Source organism: Cervus elaphus, chromosome 23 (genome assembly GCF_910594005.1).
Source record: "Cervus elaphus chromosome 23, mCerEla1.1, whole genome shotgun sequence".
Lineage (NCBI taxonomy): Eukaryota > Metazoa > Chordata > Mammalia > Artiodactyla > Cervidae > Cervus > Cervus elaphus.
This window is the reverse complement of record NC_057837.1, coordinates 17536928-17557877: the sequence shown is the minus strand read 5'-3', so window position 1 is coordinate 17557877 and position 20950 is coordinate 17536928. Positions and strand designations below refer to the sequence as shown.

At 47.7% G+C, this 20950-nt stretch overlaps 1 protein-coding gene across 1 annotated transcript in view; it reads left to right on the top strand.

Annotated features, from left to right (window-relative positions):
* The window catches only part of CCDC3 (coiled-coil domain containing 3), a 96179-nt gene extending 75852 nt beyond the window's left edge, over window positions 1-20327 (top strand). Inside the window, exon 3 of the mRNA XM_043883929.1 lies at window positions 18552-20327. Within this exon, the coding sequence (XP_043739864.1) occupies window positions 18552-18827 (276 nt within the window). The 3' untranslated portion in view covers window positions 18828-20327. The remainder of the gene's footprint in view (window positions 1-18551) is intronic.
* Window positions 20328-20950: the final 623 nt, after the last annotated feature.

Below are 20950 nucleotides of genomic sequence, written 5' to 3'. Positions count from 1 at the left end.
TGCTAGATCACAACTCCGGTGCATCACCAATGAGACACCCTGGAGAGGGCATCATATCTGTCCCACCTTCCTTTCACTGGACCTCATAACTAAGGCTACTTGCCATCCTTAGGTTCCATTAAGCTACAGTTTTTGGTATACGTGGAAGATATATTAATGGCTTTAAGTACATGGTTTGGGTAGCCCGTTCAGTGGATCTTAGGGTTATGTCAATTTCCTGGATTCAGAAATTAATGACCACTACTAGTTAAACACAACCCAGTGTATGGAGTAGAGACCAGCCTACTGTCACTTATTCACAGCTGTCTTTATACTCTGTGTTCCCTGGTCCATGGTAAGGATTGATATGAACTGATGTTCTTGTTTTGGTTTCTACCCCTGACGGTCCACCTGTTTCTACCCTGCCCAGAGTCATAGATCCCACCCAGGACTGGAACAGATGCATCACCAGGTGCCCAGTTGGCCTTCTCTATCACTGCCCAACCTCTGTATTTAGCACAGCACCACAAATACCCACCTGTACGTGCAGATTCTCCTTGGACTCCACAGCCTGTTCTACCCTAGTGAATTTCCTTATGAGAGTCCCAGCTCTTCCTCTCCCTTCTCCTTCTTGCCTCCTACATAAGCTTTGGGCTTTAACAGCCCTGGTTAGAACACCTCTTAAGCACAGTGCTCTGCTTTGGGCATCACATGTGGATGGATGGATGGATGGATTGGAGGGTTTCTTGAGATGCACAGTCAGACTACAAGGGGTCTTGAAAAGTGTAACGTGAAAATACTCTTGAATGGAGAGGACTTAAAGAAGGCTTGATCCTGTGTAGCATTGATACAAACCTTTGGCATGTTACCTTAGAGAAGAGGAAATGGCTTTATTCTGTGCAACTCCAGAAGCAAGAGTTGAAACTGTTCAAGTCATATTCTGCTACAAGGCACATAGGTATGTTTGCCTTTGTGGTAGGTAGCTGTGCTGGAAAATCAAGTGAGCTGGATGCCAGGCATATCCTTCCCTGGAGGCCACTCATCAGAGAGGCATTTGCCTTTACTGGGCGAGAGGTTGCCTGCAGGAGCTCGAAACATGTGATTCAGTGGGGCTGAGTTTTGAAATTACTCTTGATTCATAGTGGGCCCTCAAGGACTTTAAAGAGGGAAAGGCCATCTGGATGACTTTTTGACTAGGGTCAGACACCTATTTTGCCAAACATTTGACAAACGTAAGCCAAACAGGCGAAGAGGACACCCTCGTTTGGTGACCTTAACAGGCCTCCCACTGGTGCGATTTCTCAGCATATCAAGGCATCTCTGCAGGCCTTGCTGCTCACTCTCCTTTTTGGAATCACCTTCCCACTTCCCTGCTTCCTGGTGGAGACCCACTGCTCTGACCTAGGTCTCTTGATCCCCAGATGGGTTCCTCTGGGACTCTGTGTTTCATTCAGACCATCTCTGACCCCCCAAACCTACCTTCACCCATGAATCGTATGAGTGCTCCCTCTCCTTCAGCACACAGAAGCTTCTAGAACTTCAGACTTACTGCATCCTCTCCCCCTTTGCTCAGTGATACCCAGGGGCTGTTCACCATGTCACATCTGGTCCCCACCTTGGGGAACTGCAAGTCTCCCTTGAAAATCTCCAACTCCTCCTTGCCTGTTCCTTCCTGCTCTTCTCCATGGTCCCCCACACTCAGGAGACCCACACTGACCACATATTTTTGGGAGTCTCACACTGACACACACATGCATAAAGAACACGGTAGAAAAGCAGAAGCCTTAGGCTCATCCCCCAGTTTAAAAGCTGTGTCCCCACAGTGACACTCAGGGAGAAGTCAGGGAGTTTAGGGGTCCACACAGAGGCACAGCGGGTTAAGAGCAGGAAAATGGATCTTACCCCAGGCCCCTATGGAGCTCACACTTGGCCGTTCACTTCACCTGTTCTCAGAACATCAGGGTTTAGATGTTGTTAGGCTGAGTAAAACATGACAGGTTTCGCTGCCATGGCAACAGTTATAAATTCTGTTTCGGCAACGAATTTTCACTTCGGAAGGCATTCTAGGATTTCTACTTCAACCCACAGGCATAGGATTTCCTGAAACAGAGCAGAACCATCTAATGAGCTCATTGGTGCTCGAAAGTCTGCAGCCTAATGCAGTGCTTTCTGTGTCTTAAATCACACTCTATGATGAGGTGGTTTCAAGACAGAGTAGGAAATAGGGAATAGCTCTTTGTCCTACAGTTTTCTGGGAGATTGGGAAGGGCTCTAAAAACTCAGAACTTCACTTGGAAATGTGCATAGTCTAAGCTTCGCCAGATGCTTCAAGGAGGAATTGAGGTGATGAGAATTCTGCCTCATCTGAGACCTGTCTCCTTCAGGGTACAGAATTGAACTCACAGATGAATCTCAGACCAGACCTAGTGTGTCACCAATCTATCATGGAGAGAAAATTCTGCTTTCCCTTGGTTTCACTGCAGAGTGCAGCCATTCTGCTGCGAAGTGTGCATTGCTGAGTTCAGGTTCCTTATCTACATGTGCAAAGATCCACATGGAGAGGAGGTTGTGTCCACAGGCTGTATGCTTAGAGAAGTGTCATCAATTTGCAAAGCTTAGTAGACCGATGTTTACTGAGTACCTGAAGAGTTCCAGGCATGGAGCAGGGGTGCTGAGTGATGGAGACCAGGAGGCAGACACAGGTGTTGCCTTCAAAGTTTCATCATCAAGCATGGAGGTGAAGACAAGTATGTACACGACCATGATGTATCTCTAGGGTGGACCCATCTATGAACCATAGAAGATTTCAGGAAGTTGGTTTTAATTCTTGCCTCTGCAAGAGGAATGCAAAAAGGGAGGTTCCAAGCACCATGGGAGGCCAAGGAGGGTGGATTCCATGCAGTCGAGGGATAGGAAAGGCTTTGTGAAGGTGGCATCAGAGTCTGGCCTGAGAGAGGGTGGCCTGAGACAGGCCAGGTAAAGAAAGCATTGAGAATAGAGAGTCTAGAAGTGATGGTTGGGGTTTGTTCAGGGAACAGTGAGACTAGTTCAGGGTGCCTGTAATTTAGTGCTTCATGATGTCAAGTCAGCAAACTAAACGAGGACGACCTCCTGGTGGGCTTGGTTGCCTTTGAAGGTTTCTGGGTAGAGAAGTGATGTAATCCAAGTGTCCTGCCATGTACTTCCCAAGCAGAGGAACAATCAGATTACTTTCCCTTCTAGGAGATTAAAGTTACAGACGGGCCTGGGGGATGTCTGTGGAAGCCCATTCCAGTCTCGTTTTCTACTGTTTTTTTCCTGTGTTTTAAGACTTTCAAAGCCTACAGATGGTCTCTTCCCCCCCACAGTGACTTTCAGAAATAAGTGATTTATTCTTCACATCTAAAAGGGATTGTCTGTCTTCTCTCACTCACAAAGGGGAAGGGAAGGAAGAGATGTCCTGTATCTGTGGATCAGACATTTGGTAAGCATCAGGACAATGTGTGTTTTCTGAGCCCAGGAGGCTCTGGGCTCCCCGCCTCCCCAGGCTGTAAACTGGCATTTAGGGAACCGTCTCTTTCCGTACATTTCCTGCTTGAGAGGAGACATCTCTTTTTAAGCGGGCATTTTTTCTTCTAGACTCAGCCAAGAGAAGATGTTAGAAACAGAGGCTCCTTGGTGTTCAGGCAGTGGAGGGCCAGCCTCTCTCTTTCTACCGTGTGGTGGGATAATACAAACTTTCTGGATTCCAGTCGATGGCAGAGAGTGAGGAGCGGGTGGACGGGGGTGTGGTGGGAAGAGGAAGTGAGGATGAGAAGGAGTGTGGGAGAGACAGAGGGTGCTGGGGTAGTTAGCAGTAGGAGCTGGCACCATCCCATGGAAGGAGAGTGTCAGCATCTAACAGAGCTTTCCTGCTGCCAGGCCCTTGACACGGCTCTTCAGGCCTCACACCCACCCTGGCGGTTAGATATGGGGCCTATTTTGTAGAAGGGTGTGTGGGCTGCTTGAGGTTTGGCCACCTGCCCGGGACCACCTGGCTGACCAAGGAGGTGCGGGGTTGTAACCTTTTTCCGAAGCATCTCCTGACACGGAGAAGCCTGGAGAGAGAAGGGGCAGATCCTGAGCTGTCCAAGAGGCATATCCTGAGGCTTCCAGGCAGGGAGGTCCAGCCTGAGTCTGCAAGGGACCCCAGAGGCTGGCAGAGTGGGGCCACTCAGGAGCCTGTGCCATGTGGGTGGTCGTGTTGCGGCTTTATCCCCCAGCCTGGTGCCTATGCAGAAAGCAAAGGCAACCTGGAGAAGTGGAGGCCAGTGTGTGAGGGCAGAAGTGGAACAGATGTCCGGGAAGGTAGGGTGGGGTGGAAATCCTTAGGGAGCCCAGAGGTGAGGCCTGGAGATGGATGACCCTGGGGGCATCAATGCACTTGATGCCATGGAGCTGTGCACAGAAACTTGGGTATGTTAAGGTACATTTTGTGTTCTGTGTATGTTGTCATTGTTCAGTTGCTAAGTCACATCCGGCTCTTTGTGACCCTATGGACCGTAGCCCACCAGGCTTTTCTGTCCGTGGGATTCTCCAGGCAAGAATACTGGAGTGGATTGCCATGCCTTCCTCCAGGGGATCTTCCCAACCCTTCTGCATTGCAGGTGGATTCTTTATCACTGAGCCACCAGGGACACCCTCTGTGTACGTTACCACAATTTAAAAAATTATTTGAAATAAGAATAAGGCCTGGCTTTTCCTCCAATCAGTCAAGTCTATCAGTGGGCAGGGCTTCCTGCCTTCCGGCTCTATCAGAGGGTGAATGGGCGGCTGGCTGCCCGCTGTGGGCTGACCTCCCGGCAGATGTGCACGCCCAGCCCTGGGGACGGGATCCCAGCACAGAGGCAGCTCTGGCCACAGAGGATGTATAAAGTTTATGAGTCAAAAGGTCACCTTCTCAGGGACTAGAGTGGAATTTGATGTTCATTAACTGTGAGATTTTAAAAGCCACGCTGACGTCCTTCTTCACTGAAGTTGCTTCCTTAATTCATTTTAAATTGACTATCCAGACTGACTGCTTGCTAGTGGGATTAGGAACAGGGAGGAGGAGGTAGGCACCTGGAATGCTGGTCTTCAGTTTTCTTCTTTGGTAACTGAAACCACTGTGTCACAAGCAAATGTCATATGTAGTTTGCCCAATTTGGGGGGGAGCAGGGCAGAGGAGGGGGAAGTAGTTGGAAAGTGGTAGTTCAGGGAAAATGGCCTTCTGTGGGAGGCTGAGGGTAGGGGAAGTCCGGAGAGGAAAGCCAGGCCCCAGGAAACCTTTTGAGCTATTGGTTTGCAAATAAAATCTCCATATTTGAAGAGCTCTGTCACAGAGCTTAAGAGCAAGGAGCACCGCCTTTAAAGAGACAGGAGTCTGGGCTTTAGGCAAATTGCTTCCACAGTCTGAGCTTCTTTTTCTGGTCTCTAAAATGGGACAAACAGTGCAACCTACCTTGGGACTCAAAGGTCAGAATTTAATAAGAGAAGGCATCCAAAGCGGGTGGTAGTATGGTGCCTGGCACATGGATGCTGGATAAACGGTGGTTATTGTTCTGTTTGCAACACCAGAATCTGGAGACGAGCAAGTCCCAAGAGTGGGAATCTTGGTACCTGGGTACATAACAGCCCCTCCCAAGCCGTGAGCTAGTTCTGACAGGTTCTGTCCCATGTCCCCAGCTGGTCACGTGTTTGGCAACTGCTCCTTCGTGACTGGGGTTGGGAAGTGTCACCATGCCCTGGCTGCTGGTCTGACCCTGATCAAGCTCCCCCGACCTTTTCCAGAGCATAGCTTTTCTTACCTAAAATGGCAACTGCAGCGTCTCTGTGAGTCCTTCGGGGCCAGGACTCGATCACAGCACATCCCCGGGAAGCCGATGCCGGGGATGCTCCATGGGGCTAAGTATTGCTGACCACCTGTGCACCCAAGAGCTGATCGATCATCCCTTTGAAGCGTGTATGACTTTAAAATCATATACTGATTTCTCATTGTACAAGTGAAACATACATGAATACAGTATTTGAATACTACAGGTAAAAACACTTTTACACTCTGAGTCCCAGGACCCTCCCTGGAGGTGACCTTCCAAACCTTTGACAGGGTTTCACAAGCATGTATGTAGACTCTGAAAAAAACAGTTTTGTGGGTTTTTTATATGTGTGTGGTATAAAGGATATCATAATATGTGAATGGGTCTGCAACCAGGGAGGGTGGTCCCTACCTGACAATATATGTTGGAGATTTTTATCTTTTTAATTGTGCATTGTATTTCATCAGGTGGGCAGGCTGTAGTTTATTTAGCCCTTCCCTTACTGACAGGCATGAAAGTTGCTCCTATTTTGTCAGTCTTATAAACAATTCTGTGACCATCCTTCCTTATCCCCATTAGGAACATCCGTGCATATTTTTCCAGATGGGTAATGAAAGAAGGAAACATATAACTTTTATAGGTTAAATCCAGAATGAAACATAAACTTTCATGGCTTTATTCCCTGAATAGGAGTAAGACAGTGTTGAATCAAGGGTTTATTTAAGAAAAAACAATGGGCAGGAAGACGGATCAGAAAAGCATATACTTTGAAGCAATTTTTAAAGTTAGTAATAGTCTGTAGTTTTTGATCTATTCAAAATATGTATAGAACTGTTTGGGTTCATAATATGTTTTAAGATTCATATAGAATCCTTCTGGATTTTAAAATTTTGGCCAAGAAATTTTTGAAAAGGAAGATTGTATCTTGTAATATACTTTTAATGTAAAAGCCCCATGAGATGGGTGTACTACCCCATAGCTGAACAGGACAAAGTTGGTCCAATCAGATCTTAGTGTCTAAGTCAGAATCCTGAGGAAGGAGGTACTACAATCTATGGGAAAGGGAGGAGTATTTTTTAAAAAATATTTATTAGGCTGCACTGGGTCTTACTTGTGGCATGCAGGATCTTTAGTTGCAGCATGTGGGATCTAGTTCCCTGACCAGGGATTGAACCTGGGTCCCCCTATGCAGGGAGCGTGGAGTCTTAGCTACTGGACCACTAGGGAAGTCCTCTATAATTCCACCAATTCCACCTAATAATTCCACTTTCAAGTGTCAACCCTAAAGAAATAATCCTGATAAAGAAAAATGTGGTGTTTTATTTTCTTGAACATTATTTACAATAGCACAATGTATAAAAACAGCCCGTGTGCCCAACCAAAGGAATGTGTCTAAATAAATTAAAGAGTAATCTTAACAATGAAATAGGTTCAGCCATCAGAATAATGGAACTCTCGGACTGTAAGGCTTTTATGAAATGAAAGCTTGAGAAAGCCAAATTCAAAATTGAAAATACAGGGTAATTTATAACCGGGTTAAAAAAAAAAATCACACCAGTAAAAGAAGTCATTTTTACTGGTGTGACTTTTTTTTTCTTCTGTTTTTCAGTAGTTTCCAATTTTAAAAATACTTAGCATGTAATAGTTTTGTAATTCATTATTTCAGTCAACACTCTTTTGTGCACTTACTCTATGCACTCTAGGCACTGTATTAGGCACTAGAGGGTAATAGCAGTTAAAAGTGAGAGACAGAGTCCCGGTTTCATAGCTGGTGGAAGAAAGAGATTAACCATTATTTAGCCAACTGATCATGCTACTAGGGGTACGAGCAGAGTACCAATAGTCATTAGGAGAGGTTAGTTACAGGATGGTAAGGAAAGACATCTGAGGAGGTGCCACAAGAACCAGAAGGATAAGAAGTAACCTGCTATGCAGAGTCATGGAACAGCATTTCAGGAAGATGGAACAGCAAATTGTTAAAGAGGTGGCTAGGAAAAAGTTTGGTTGTTTGTATAATGGAGCAATAATTAAGGCATATTTTAATTTTTCTCCTCACAGCTAATATCTCTTTTTCATTTGTCATAGAGTCTGGCCATAACCATGCAGAGTGGGTAGGATTCTGTAATCTAATGCCTTTTACATGTAAAATGTGCCCTGGCCATGTTATTGAAATTTTCAAGTTTGCAGGGACTTGTGCCACATACCAAGCCGGAAGGATGGCCCTTGAAAGTTGGCAGAGACACATCACTGTGCTTGAGTATCTGTTTGTCATCTGTGGTTTAAGGATTTTCCAGTAATATTTTTACCTATTAAAATACTGATGCTGGGATATGAGGTTAGGGACTGAGCCTATATGTAATTATAATGGTCAGCATCTAGTGGATGAACTGCTTCCCACATGCCTCCATGCAGTCTCACCATTATCTGAATGTCCACTTTCTGAAAGGAAAAACAGCCATGTAGCCTGAGCCAGATTTGAAGCTCTCACTGAATCCCACCCCCAGCTCTGCTCCTTTAAGGACAGGCGGCTCCCAGGCTACCTGTCTTGATTCACTAGCAGAAAAGCCTGTATCTGGGTTTGATAAATTCTCCGGAGCAAACAGACCCTGGGCTGAGTCAGGCCCTGGATGTGGCATGTGGACAAGTCATCAGTCTTTGGGAAGTAAACAGGAGTGCGCTCACAGCTTATAAATCTCTGTCACATTCCCCAGTTGGGCTGGGCGGGTGGCGGGAACCCTTTGGGTTTTTTAGCCAGTACTGATGATGCCAGGAAAACACAACAGGCATCGGGAGGAAAAGCAGAGCCTGGTCCTTAGCTGCCCTTTCCTTCCAGGAGAAGGGCTGGACACTGAATGCTCAAAACCTGTGGGTGTGAAAGGCCCCAGGAGATAAGCCTTGATCCGAGATGGGTCAGGACGACAGTGCCTTTGGAGAGAGAGCAGGACAGAGCAGGCGGCTTGCTGGGGCCAGTTTCTGCTCTCAGCTTTCCCCTACCTGGTGGACCCTGGTGGTCCCTGGTCCAGCCTTCCTGCTCTCAGCAGCCTCACCCAGATGTCCTGAGATCAGAGGGGCTGCCTTTAGGTCATCTTGGACCGAGTTCAGAGGTCCACAGGGCACGGTGGAGGCTTCAGTTTGGCGTGGTGTTTCCTTGGGCAACAGCAGTGACCCAAGGCCTGGAGCTTCAGGAGCTAATCAGTGGCTGCGGCAGGAATGAACTTGGCCCCCATCCCCAGTAGCAGCACGTCTGTCAACTGCTGGGTTCTAGGGGAAGCGCCTACACCAGCAGGCCCTGTCCTTCTTCCTCTCCCACAGCCTGAGATGCCGTGGAGGTGGAGCACATACATCAGAAGGCCAGCGGCCAGATCTTTAAATAAAACCCTGAGATCCCAGTGACCAGGAACAGCACCCATGCCCCCAAAGAGAATCCCTGCATTGGCAAGTCTACCGTGGGTCTGTTTTCCTCCCACTATTTTCATGGGAAAGAACCCCAGCCCTGGCCAATGAGAGCCTGAAATGCCCAAGGAGGCTCTGACCAAACATTCAGAGGCATGGGACCTGGGGAGATGTCTTTGAGGCTATGACCGGGGCTGAGGGAGGACCGTGACTCACCATGGTCACTGACTCATCGGTGGCAGAACTGGGACTAGATGGAGGTGCCCCTGTTTCTACTGTGATGCCAACTGTCTGGAGTGAGTTTCTAAAACACAAACGATCGCACTCTTCTTTCTGCCTTCCCTGGATCTTTTCTTCCTTGCACCATGGAAGGTACTCAGAACTGAAGGAGAGCTGCTAGCTGCCTTCTCACCCCAGGGTCTGTGATTTCAGCCTTGCCTCCCTTGGTAGGTCCAGAAAAGCCTCAGGGGTTGGAATCAGTGTTCCATGACCTCGTGCTTCCCAAACATCCCTCCATCCCAATGGAAAATGGTGTCTGCAGAACTCCCTGGAGAGATGCAAATTCTCCCACAAGAAGCTGAGAACCTAGACTGAAAGGTCACAGAACGAGACAAGTTCAGTTCCCATCAGTGAGGTCCACATGCATGTGATTCAGTGGTTGGTATTTCCTAGCTCACAGCTGAGTGGACTAGCTAGGGAGGTCTGGCCTCCTCCAGGCCTAAAGCGATGGGAAACCCTCACCCTTGAAATCAGTTGTTGTTGCCTGTTAGAGGGTTCTGCCACAGCCAAGAGAGAGTGGGTGTAGTTATAGAGGTTGAGTTAATACAGGACCAGTGAGCATGGTTAATAGGTTAGTGTGTATCACATCAAAGAGGGACACATAATATGCAGAATTTCTGAAATTTATGTGACCAAAAAGATCTCCATTTGTCCCCCTGTGAGCATCTCATGAGAAGAGCATTATGTGGACTTCACTTTGGCAGGGCTTTATAAGTGCATTTATCGGGAGATCTGACTGTATTTCTCTGTAACTGAACTGGTAAACTTCCCTCTCGGTGGTGGCAGGGAATGGACCCAAAGCAGTGCCATCTTTCCTAGTTTTAACTGTGGTCTATTCAGGAGTTGAGCACTGGCCTTTTAAGACTCTGTCTGCTTCTTCCACCATTTTTGGGGTCTTTCTGAAATGTGTGGCATCTCCTGAATTTACCTGGGTTCCTATAACCTAGCATCTCCCCTTGGAAATTCAGTCTTTTCTCATCTCCATCATGTCTTGCAACTTTTGTGGGTTTGGTATGGGATGTCCAAGACAACCTGATCAGCTGGGCCTGGGAGGGAATCAGAAGAGAAAATGCATGAACTTCAGTTCAGTTCAGTTCAGTCGCTCAGTCGTGTCCAACTCTTTGCGACCCCATGAACCACAGCACGCCAGGCCTCCCTGTCCATCACCAACTCCCAGAGTTCACCCAAACCCATGTCCATCAAGTCAGTGATGCCATCCAGCCATCTCATCCTCTGTCATCCCCTTCTGCTCCTGCCCCTAATCTCTCCCAGCATCGGGGACTTTTCCAATGAGTCAACTCTTAGCATGAGATGGCCAAAGTATTGGAGTTTCAGCTGCAACATCAGTCCTTCCAATGAACACTCAGGACTGATCTCCTTTAGGATGGACTGGTTGGATCTCCTTGCAGTCTAAGGGACTCTCAAGGGTCTTCTCCAACACCACAGTTCAAAAACATCAATTTTTCGGTGCTCAGCTTTCTTCGCAGTCCAACTCTCACATCCATACATGACTACTGGAAAAACCATAGCCTTGACTAGATGGACCTTTGTTGGCAAAGTAATGTCTCTGCTTTTTAATATGCTCTCTAGGTTGGTCATAACTTTCCTTCCAAGGAGTAAGCATCTTTTAATTTCATGGCTGCAGTCACCATCTGCAGTGATTTTGGAGCCCCCAAAAATAAAGTCTGACACTATTTCCACTGTTTCCGCATCTATTTCCCATGAGGTGATGGGACCAGATGCCATGATCTTAGTTTTCTGAATGTTGAGCTTTAAACCAACTTTTTCACTCTCCTCTTTCACTTTCATCAAGAGGCTTTTTAGTTCCTCTTCACTTTCTGCCATAAGGGTGGTATCATCTGCATATCTGAGGTTATTGATATTTCTCCTGGCAATCTTGATTCCAGCTTGTGCTTCCTCCAGCCCAGTGTTTCTCATGATGTACTCTGCATATAAGTTAAAGAAGCAGGGTGACAATATACAGCCTTGATGTACTCCTTTTCCTATTTGGAACCAGTCTGTTGTTCCATGTCCAGTTCTAACTGTTGCTTCCTGACCTGCATACAGGTTTCTCAAGAGGCAGATCAGGTGGTCTGGTATTCCCATCTCTTTCAGAATTTTCCACAGTTTATTGTGATTCACACAGTCAAAGGCTTTGGCATAGTCAATAAAGCAGAAATAGATGTTTTTCTGGAACTCTTTTGCTTTTTTGATGATCCAGGGGATGTTGGTAATTTGATCTCTGGTTCCTCTGCCTTTTCTAAAACCAGCTTGAACATCTGGAAGTTCATGGTTCACATATTGCTGAAGCCTGGCTTGGAGAATTTTGACCATTACTTTGCTAGCATGTGAGATGAATGCAATTGTGTGGTAGTTTGAGCATTCTTTGGCATTGTCTTTCTTTGGGATTGGAATGAAAACTGACCTTTTCCAGTCCTGTGGCCACTGCTGATTTTTCCAAATTTGCTGGCATATTGAGTGCAGCACTTTTATAGCATCATCTTTCAGGATTTGAAATAGCTCAACTGGAATTCCATCACCTCCACTAGCTTTGTTTGTACTGATGCTTTCTAAGGCCCACTTGACTTCACATTTCAGGATGTCTGGCTCTAGGTGAGTGATCACACTGTGATTATCTTGGTCGTGAAGATCTTTTTTGTATAGTTCTTCTGTGTATTCTTGCCACCTCTTCTTAATATCTTCTGCTTCTGTTAGGTCCCTACCATTTCTGTCCTTTATTGAGCCCATCTTTGCATGAAATGTTCCCTTGGTATATCTAATCTTCTTGAAGAGATCTCTAGTCTTCAGGGGTCCTTAAAGCCAGTTCCTGATCTTACCACAACAGGGAGTCAGATGGACTTGGGACAGGACTTCACAAGGGCCACGTGGAACCCAGTGCCCACTTTCCAAAGGTCGTTCCTGCTTCTCTGTTAGTTGCCCACTTTTAAATCCCTAAACTTGATTCTGTTTCAGCCTGCATCCCTTCATTCATTAAGGGCTTTATTCCATGCCAGGTGCTAGACACAAAGATGAAAAGACGGAGCCCTTGCACGTGAGTGGCTTTGATTGTCCAGGAGAGAGTCAGACTCACAATGTGATAAACTTAACAATGGAATGGGGAGGGATGACATGGCTCTTTCTGGAGAAATCAGGGAAGGGTTCACAGAGGAGGTGACCCTGCACCCTTGGAGAATAAGAATCGTCTCAGGGTTTGTGGGGTAGTTAGTGGAGGTTTCCTAAGCAGGAGTGCAGAGGCATAGATAACTGGAGGGATAATTGAGGGAGCCCCGTGTGGAGGAGTTTTTCAATCAGTTAAGTTCAGGATGAGTAACAGTCATAAAGGTTCATATGCTGTGGTCACTGTATGTCAGGAGCTATGTCAAATGCTTTACATCTCTTGTCTGATTTTACTTTTAAAATATTTGGCTTCGCCAGGTCTTAGTTGTGGATGTGGAATCTAGTTCCCTGACCAAGGATCAAACCGGGCCCCCCTGCACTGGGAGCACAGTCTTAGCCACTGGACCACCAGGGAAGTGCGTATTAACGTTTCATCTTCAAAGTCTGTCTGTAGTGGAGACGTCACTGTCCCCGTTGTATAAATGAGGAGGGGGAGGTGCTGAGGCAGCTGCACTGACGCCGACGAGGCCCCGCAGTCAGATGGGGCAGCCAGGATGCCGTCCCAGCGGTGCTTGGTTCTGAAGCCCAGGGTGCCGGATGCCTGCGGCGTGTCGGGGCAGGGGGAGCCCCGGAAGCAGTGCCGCCCGTGGGAAGAGCACCCCGCCCCAGCTTGGCCCCCACCTCCGCTCGCCGGTCCTCCACGGCCGCGCCTTCAGCTGCAGCCTGTCTGGGCGTGTGCGCTCCCTTCTGGGCTCCTGGCACAGGGGGACAACGGCATTTGACTTGGGGTGGAGCAGAGGACCGGGCGCCAAGTCAAACAGAGTCATAGGAACCTCAGCTTGTTTCTCCAGAGAGTCAGCGGTAAAACTGCCCTGTGGTCACTCCTGCGGCTTGGGACTTTTCTCGGTAGCGCTGGGTGTCATCCAAATTATTACTGTCGAGTCATTTAGGAAGCAGTTCTGCTCTGCCTTGGCTCCGCTGCTCACCTCCTTGCCCCACTCTCTCTAAGAGGTTTAAAAACAGTGGTAGAATGGAGAGACAGGGCCCGAGAGAACTAGGGCTGAAGCCTGGTGGGCTCGCCCTCAACACCCCCAGGAGTTCCCTGCTTCACACAGAAAAAGGAGGCGTCTTGGCCTCTGGCCTTGACTGGGTCAGAAGACACAAGGCAGGGTGAGCTTTGCGGAACTGACAAATCGTGTGACCAGTGACCCACTTCAGAGCGCCTCTCACCCTGAGAGTGGATGCTCCTGGGCAGTGTGCAGGTTCCAGAAAGCTTATCTTTCCAGTGTCCCTGGGGAATCCCTTTAGAAACAGTGTGTTAACCACTTTGGAAAGAGTTGTTCTGTGAATTTCCATCTGGAGGTGTGAAACTGGCAGCAGTCTGCTGGGAGAATCCCTGAGAACTTGAGCAGGCCGCCCAAAGTAGTGCTCACACTTTGGTGTTTGAAAGTGGTGTGAAAAGGATGTGGGGTGGGCAGTGAGGGTCTTGGCGGACTCTGGGACCCTTTATCCTTTGCATGCCTCCACACTCCTTGTCCGTTTTCCCTCCAAATGCATCCAGTTGTCAACTGTTACCTTTGCATCTCGGTTTGCCTTGAGTGCCTCTCAAGATGAGGGTTCCAGAATTTTCTCCTATAAAGGGCCAGGTTCAATTTTAGGCTTTTTGGATCACACCATCTGTGTTGCAGCTCCTCATCTCTGCCACTGTAGCAGGAAAGGAACCACAGACTATGTGTAAACAAAAGACTGTGGCAGTGTGTTCCAATAAAACTTTATTCACAAAAAGGGGTGGTGGGCCACATCGGGTCTATGAGCCATAGTCTGCTTACCTCTGTTCTTGGTTTTAATTTCCTCCTTTCCCCCCTCTGTTTTGAATCTCAAGAACAGACGTGAAATATTAAAAAGGCAAGTTGTTGATTAGTGTTACCACTTTGGGACTTGCCTCATTTTTAACATTTCAGAAAGTACACTTTGTCTTTATAGGTTAGGTTATTTAAATTGAAAACAGCTGTGAAGGCAAGACTCCTCTCAATGAGCCTTTGTGTGTCTGCTGCCATGAAACAGTAATTTTTAATGTACTGTCTTTTTGTTTATTAGATACAGAGCTTAGTGGCGGAGTAATTCAGGAAGCACTTTGCAACATACAGTGCCAGGCATGGTGTAATAAATGCTTCTTGCTGGAATGAACAAACATGTATCATCTAGAGGTGATTCTCCACTGCATATGGATTCTATACATACAGTAACACAGATACAGTTCCTTAATAGGAAGATCTCAGAGTCCTCCTCCGTCTTTCTGCTCCAACTCGGACCCTGCCCATGTCAAAGGGAGGCTGTGGGACCAAGAGTGACACAGTGACCAAGGAGCTCTAGTCATTCTATTCATCCTGTCTTAATAACTACCCCCTTCTAGCTGTTTCTGTGCTACATCTTGGTTTCTCCAGGCCATTGTCATGGTGGTGTTTAGAGAAGGGAATGACAGGGAAGCCTGGTGTGCTCCTGTCCTTGGGGTCGCAGAGAGCTGGACACGACTGAGCAACTAAACAAGGAGAAGAATGGGGAACAGCTGGCCCCTGGGTCTGAGGGATGCCTGTGAAGAGTGTTGATGTCTCAGGGGTACACTAACATTCTGCCAAGAGCTTGTGTTTTTAATTAATTTGTATTGGAGTAGAGTCGCTTTACAATGCTGTATTAGTTCCTACTGTACAGTAAAGTGGATCAGGTATATGTATACATATATCCACTCTCTTTTGGAGTTCCTTCCCATTTAGGTCAGAGCAGAGTTCCTGTGGTATACAGCTGGTTCTCATTAGTTATCTATTTATATACAGTATTAATAGTGTATGTATGTTGATCCCAATCTCCCAAAGCACCTCTTCTTTTCCTGCTTGGTGTGTATACATTGGTTCTCTATTTCTGTTTTGCAAAGAAGAGAATCTATACCATCTTTATAGATTTCACATATATGTGTTAATATGACATTTCTCATGTGTGTGAAGGAAAGAGAGGAGGGAGACGAGGAAGTCACAGTGAGACCTGAGTGTAACTTGGGAACTTTGTGCACCATTCTTTTTTACATTTATTGTTTTATTGGAGGATAACTGCTTTACAAATGTGGATCACCATAGTTATACAATGTCTCCCCACCTGTCTAGGTCGTCACAGATCACCAGGCACTTATAATGTGTCCACCAAGTCAGTCTGTCTGTTCTTTGTATTCCTGCCCTACAAATAGGTTCAACTGTACCTTTTTCTAAATCCCACATATATGCATTAATATGATTTTTTATGGCTGAATAATATTCCATTATATATATTTGTAACAGATCTTTATCCATTAAAAAATGGCCCTTTTCCCTCCTCACTCTGGGGGACCACAGATGAATCAGGTAGTTCCTGAGAGCCCAGGCAGAATAGTTACACAGAAGAGAGAGATGCAAGTGTCTGTCTTGTCTTTTTGTTCTTTAAAATCCCACTAAATAACCCAAGTTGGAGTCTCAGGCAGTCTGGGTTGTGTTTCAAGGCTGAAGAGCTCCACTGTGCTCACAAGTCTGGCAGAGACTTGCAGAATAGTTGGACAGCCAAAACTACATCACAAAGATACCAATCACAAAGCAAACACAAATAAGTCCTCAGGGTAAAGGGGATGGGCGTGTAGGGGTGAGGACCAAGGGAGGAGAGGTAAAGAGAGGCGGGACAGAAGAGACTGCAACGAAGGACATTGCTGCTTCAGTCAACCTGCATGCTTCCAGAAAGGGTCAGTGAAGGAGGGAGCAAGCACCCTGTCCACTGCCCGCCGAGGTGATACTTGTGTGTTGTCTGTGGGTCCCCAGCCTGCAGGGGGGAGTCACCCATGTATAGAAATCTACCGCTCCAGCCTGTTCCCAGCGGGACTTTTCTTAGCGGTAGGAAATAAAGGTGAGAATGTTGGAAGGACTGAGTTTCCATCTACTACACAAGATGAGGTCTGAACCTCTGTCATCAATCTCTGGTCAGCGAGAGCCCCCTGGACCAGGGTCTGCAGGGCGTGAGGAGAGCCTCCTGCCACTGCTGGCCAGAGCGGGCCGGTCTCACAGACTTGCAAGGGGTGATGCTGGACTGCCCCCTGTCTGCGCTCTCAGGAGGCAAGGGGAGAGAGAGAAGTAGAGAGTTAAGGGCAGGGAGAGGATAAAGGGGAGTGGGAAGCATTGCCTGAATAAAGGTCCTGAAGGGTCCTGAGGCCCCAGGAAGGCAGACTTACCAAACGTGGTGATGCTAAAACCAGAGGTTCAGGTGGCCTCTTTGCTTCCCCGTGGGTGACATGTTCAGTGGTCCCAGGGGTGCCCAGAAACTCTCCCCAGAAGGGGAGACACTGAGCACCACAAGTGTGTTACCAACCAGGGTTCTTGGCCTCCTAATCAACAGGAATTGGTCAGAGGCCTGGAGAGAAGTGGGAGGGAGGACAGACAGGTTCCCTTGCTTGCCTGCTCCTCATGGTGGTTGTGATTTGTATTTTCCTGATGATTAGTGATGTCCAGCACCTTCCACATACCAGTTGGCCACCTGTATGTCTTCTTTGGAGAAATACCTGTGGAGATCCTTTGCCCAAGAGGGTCTGGTGAAACTCATGGATCATTACAGTGTCCATAGCCAGGACTGGTGTCTTTTTTAATGCTTCAAGATTAACATTTTCACTTATAAACATACAAATTGCATATGCAGGGAAACATCAGTTCTGTGGACACAACAGAATACTAGATAGACATGGGCAGGCAATCAGAAGGAGGTGTGCAGAGATGCATGGGTGGGCAAGACTCCTCCTGGGTGGATCATAGTTCCAAAGTCACTTTTGTTCACAGATAGATGCCAATTTTTTGTTGGGGCAGGGGAGAGGGATGTCTTATGTGGTCACAATGCTTCAGCCTTCTTTGTTGTTTTCTCTGTGTGTGTTTATATATAATACTATTACAATTACTATTTTATTAGATATTTATCACATAATAGAATAACTATAATTATTCCAGATGATATACAATATGTATTTTTGCACATGTGGGAGTGTTTCTATCAGATGAAGCCTCAGAATGACTAGATCAAAGGCTAAATGCAGTTTTCATTTTGATACAGCCAGATTGTTCTTTATAGAAGTTTACTCTCCACCTGCAGTATATGAGAATGCCTATTTCCCCAAATATGGACTCAGATTTTACCAAATGGTAAAATCAAAATTTCATTTTGTTGAAAGAAATGAATCCATTGTGGATCTACTTTGCATTTACCTTATTAAAAGTAGGGTTAAGCTTTTCCTATGTTAAAGAGATAATCATATATTACCTTTCCTGTAGACAATCCATATTCTCTGTGCATTTTTCTGTTTTGGGTTTTGTTCTTTTGGGTCACTAGAGCTGTCTTTTTTGCTAGAGTGACAAATATTTAGGTTTTTTTTTTCCTGTAAGAAACCAAAGGGCTTAGGTAAGAAACAACTCGATTTTTCAGAAGAGGTGCTTACTTGCGGTTCATCCCACAGCTACTAGAAAGATTTCCAGAATGAGGGTATTTGCACCTTGGTGTCAGCAAGGCTCTTTGGCGGAAATACCATGAAGGCCCTCTGTGGACCAAGTTTCCCTAGGTGATCCTCAAGCTTTGGCTTTCCTGGAAAATGTTCTAGACAGATTCGAACTGAACAGGTATAAGTGCTGACTGCTCCAACAGGGGAGGGACAGGATGCAAATGGATAAGCACGTAAGACAAATCCCAGCATCTTTTTACAGCACAATTATCTAGGTACCCAACACAGAAAGCAAAAGAGGGGCTCTGCAGTGGGGTCCACAGGGTGGAAGCAAAAAGTGGGTATGAGGGCTGGCCTTGTTCCGGGGTCAGGCCATTAGTGACTGGAGGCCTGTGCCTTAGGGCTGGCAACCCCAGGAAGCTTACCTGGGGAGGTTTCTGAAACTTACCTGCCTCTCTCTCCCCTCCGCGTTTCCTCCCTAGCTCATGTGTTCCTCGGTGCAGAAGGCCCTGTTTGAGGAGGAGGACCACGTCAAGAAGCTGCAGCAGAAGGTCGCCACCCTGGAGAAGCGGAACAAGCAGCTTCGGGAGCGGGTGAAGAAGGTCAAGCGGTCCCTGCGGCAGGCGCGGAAGAATGGCCGCCACCTGGAGCTGCTGAACCGCAAGCTGAGCGAGAAGCTGGCGGCAGCGGCGGGCGCGCTCCCGCACATCAACGCGCTGGGCCGCGAGCCCGCGGGTGCCCCCTACCTGCGGGGTTAGCGGGCATGGAGCGCCAGCCTCCCCTGGTCCCGGGCGGGGCCCCTTCCAGGGAGTGGAAAGGGAGGCGGGACTTGTACACGCACATAGCTCAAGAACCCTCGTAGATGATGTTTTTACTCTGCATTTGGTAGCGGCTACTGGGTTTACAGGGCAAGTCTCCTGTCTCCTTGGCAGCCTGATTCCTGCCCTCCCGTGTGCCTGGGGCCTGACCCTGGCATCGAGGAGCAGCTGGGAAAGTGCACTTATTAGGGAAAGAACATTTTAGAATCTCTCTGGGGGCACAAGGACCCAAGGGGTTCGGCCTCCCTTTTCAAGGAAAGGCAGTGTGGTCTCAGTTCTGAGTGGCAGGACCACCCTGAGCTTGGAGGAGTGGGGGCACCTTCTGGTGTCATTAAGACAATGAGCCCGTCACAGGTCAGGGAATGGAGCTGGGAGTCGGGTGGCAGGTAATTGAGTAGGGTGAACAATACCTGCTGTCCAACAGCAGCTGCCCAGCATCCCTGGAGACTCCATGGGCCACTTCAACCTAAAGGGGACCTGCCTTTATGGGCCTGTCGTGTTTCATCACAGCACATTTCTAAGTTGGAAGAGCCTGAACCTCCATGGCTGAATTCGAGGTGAGCTGACCCAACATGCTGTGAAATTCTGTTGTGCAAAGACATTTCTTTACCAACCGGGGCCTGGGGACCTTGCCTCATAACTGTCTGTGCTCTGCTCATGAAAGGGCTTGTTGCAGGCCTCCTGATCCTGGCTTCTTTACACAAATGCTTTCCCCCCACCTTGATGGTTCAGACAGACCCCAGCAGTAGTGCTTCTGTGTTGGCCCACTTCTCACTGCGGTAGATTCTGTGTATGGTCACTTCACCTTCTTTGGGAAGAAGCCTTTAGCGAGAGAGGTATTGTGAATATCTTTTACTTAGTTTTTGCCGTGCTAACATTTGAGCCCTTGACTTATCCACGTATGATCAGATCCCAGGTGTGTGATTAAGTAGTCATCCACTCCTTGGTTATCTAGACCAACCACTTTCCCTTCCCTGCCCCGTAACCACCCCAGATATAGGAGGGCCCGATAATGCCATCCTCTCCACTGGAAATGCTCAGATTTCCATCCACTGCCTTTAGAAAAATCATGTCCTTCTTGCTCTCGGAGACTGTCCGGGGCATGAGCCTTGTGTCCCTTGGTGGCAGGCGATGGCCTCAGGGGAGAAGTTGATGTCCCGGTCTGCACAGCAGGGGGGCTTCTCAAGGGCTCTTCACTGCCATGCTTCTGCCAGCACTTTATTAGTCGTAGTCTTCACAGTCTGGTACAACAGGAGGTGCGTCTTCTGGTTTCTTCTTCCCAGGGACGTTGCATCCTGGGAACGTCTGCAGGAAACCCTGCAGTTTCACTGCCACCCATGGGTGATTCACAGCCAGCGTCTGGAGAACTGTGGAAGCTGGGTCTCTTCAGATGCGTTATGTTCTGCCTTTTCAATAAAGATGAGCAGTAGTTCAGCCACAGCAGCAAAGTGATGTGTGTTTCTTCTGGAGCAGGGGGACTGCGGGATTTCCAGCTTGAGCCTGGAAAGGCCATTTCCATCCTCTGGGGTAAGCACCTGCGGGTCACACCTAGGATAAAGGGGAGACTGTCCACCTTTGCTGTCTCCTGGGTTCCCATCTTCCCACACACCTGCAGCCGAGCCGTGGGATCCTGGCCTCACCTCATGAGGGACGTGCAGCTTCATTACTCAATGCCTTTAACAGTGCACTCAGATCTAAGCCCACGGGAACTCCCCACGTCCCCATTATCCGCTGCGCTGTCATCTTACAGCAGCCCTCGCCACTGGCTCATTGAACAAGTAGGAATTGTTCATGTGGGAAAAACCCAAGAACTGCTCAGAACTTCACATACTTTAGCCAACCTATCACAGCACGGTCTCTGAGCCATGGGGTTTTGTTCCACTTGGTGCAATTTTGCCAAAGTCATATAACAAGCAGGAGGTCAATAGATTGTAGCATCTTTTAAACCCGTGTCCCCAGGAGTCATAGACTCATGGCATATGGCCCATGCCTTCTGTGGCGTGAGGCTTCTGTGTCTGAAGGCAACCCTCACTGGACTACGGGTCTGGGCCACTGTCGCACAC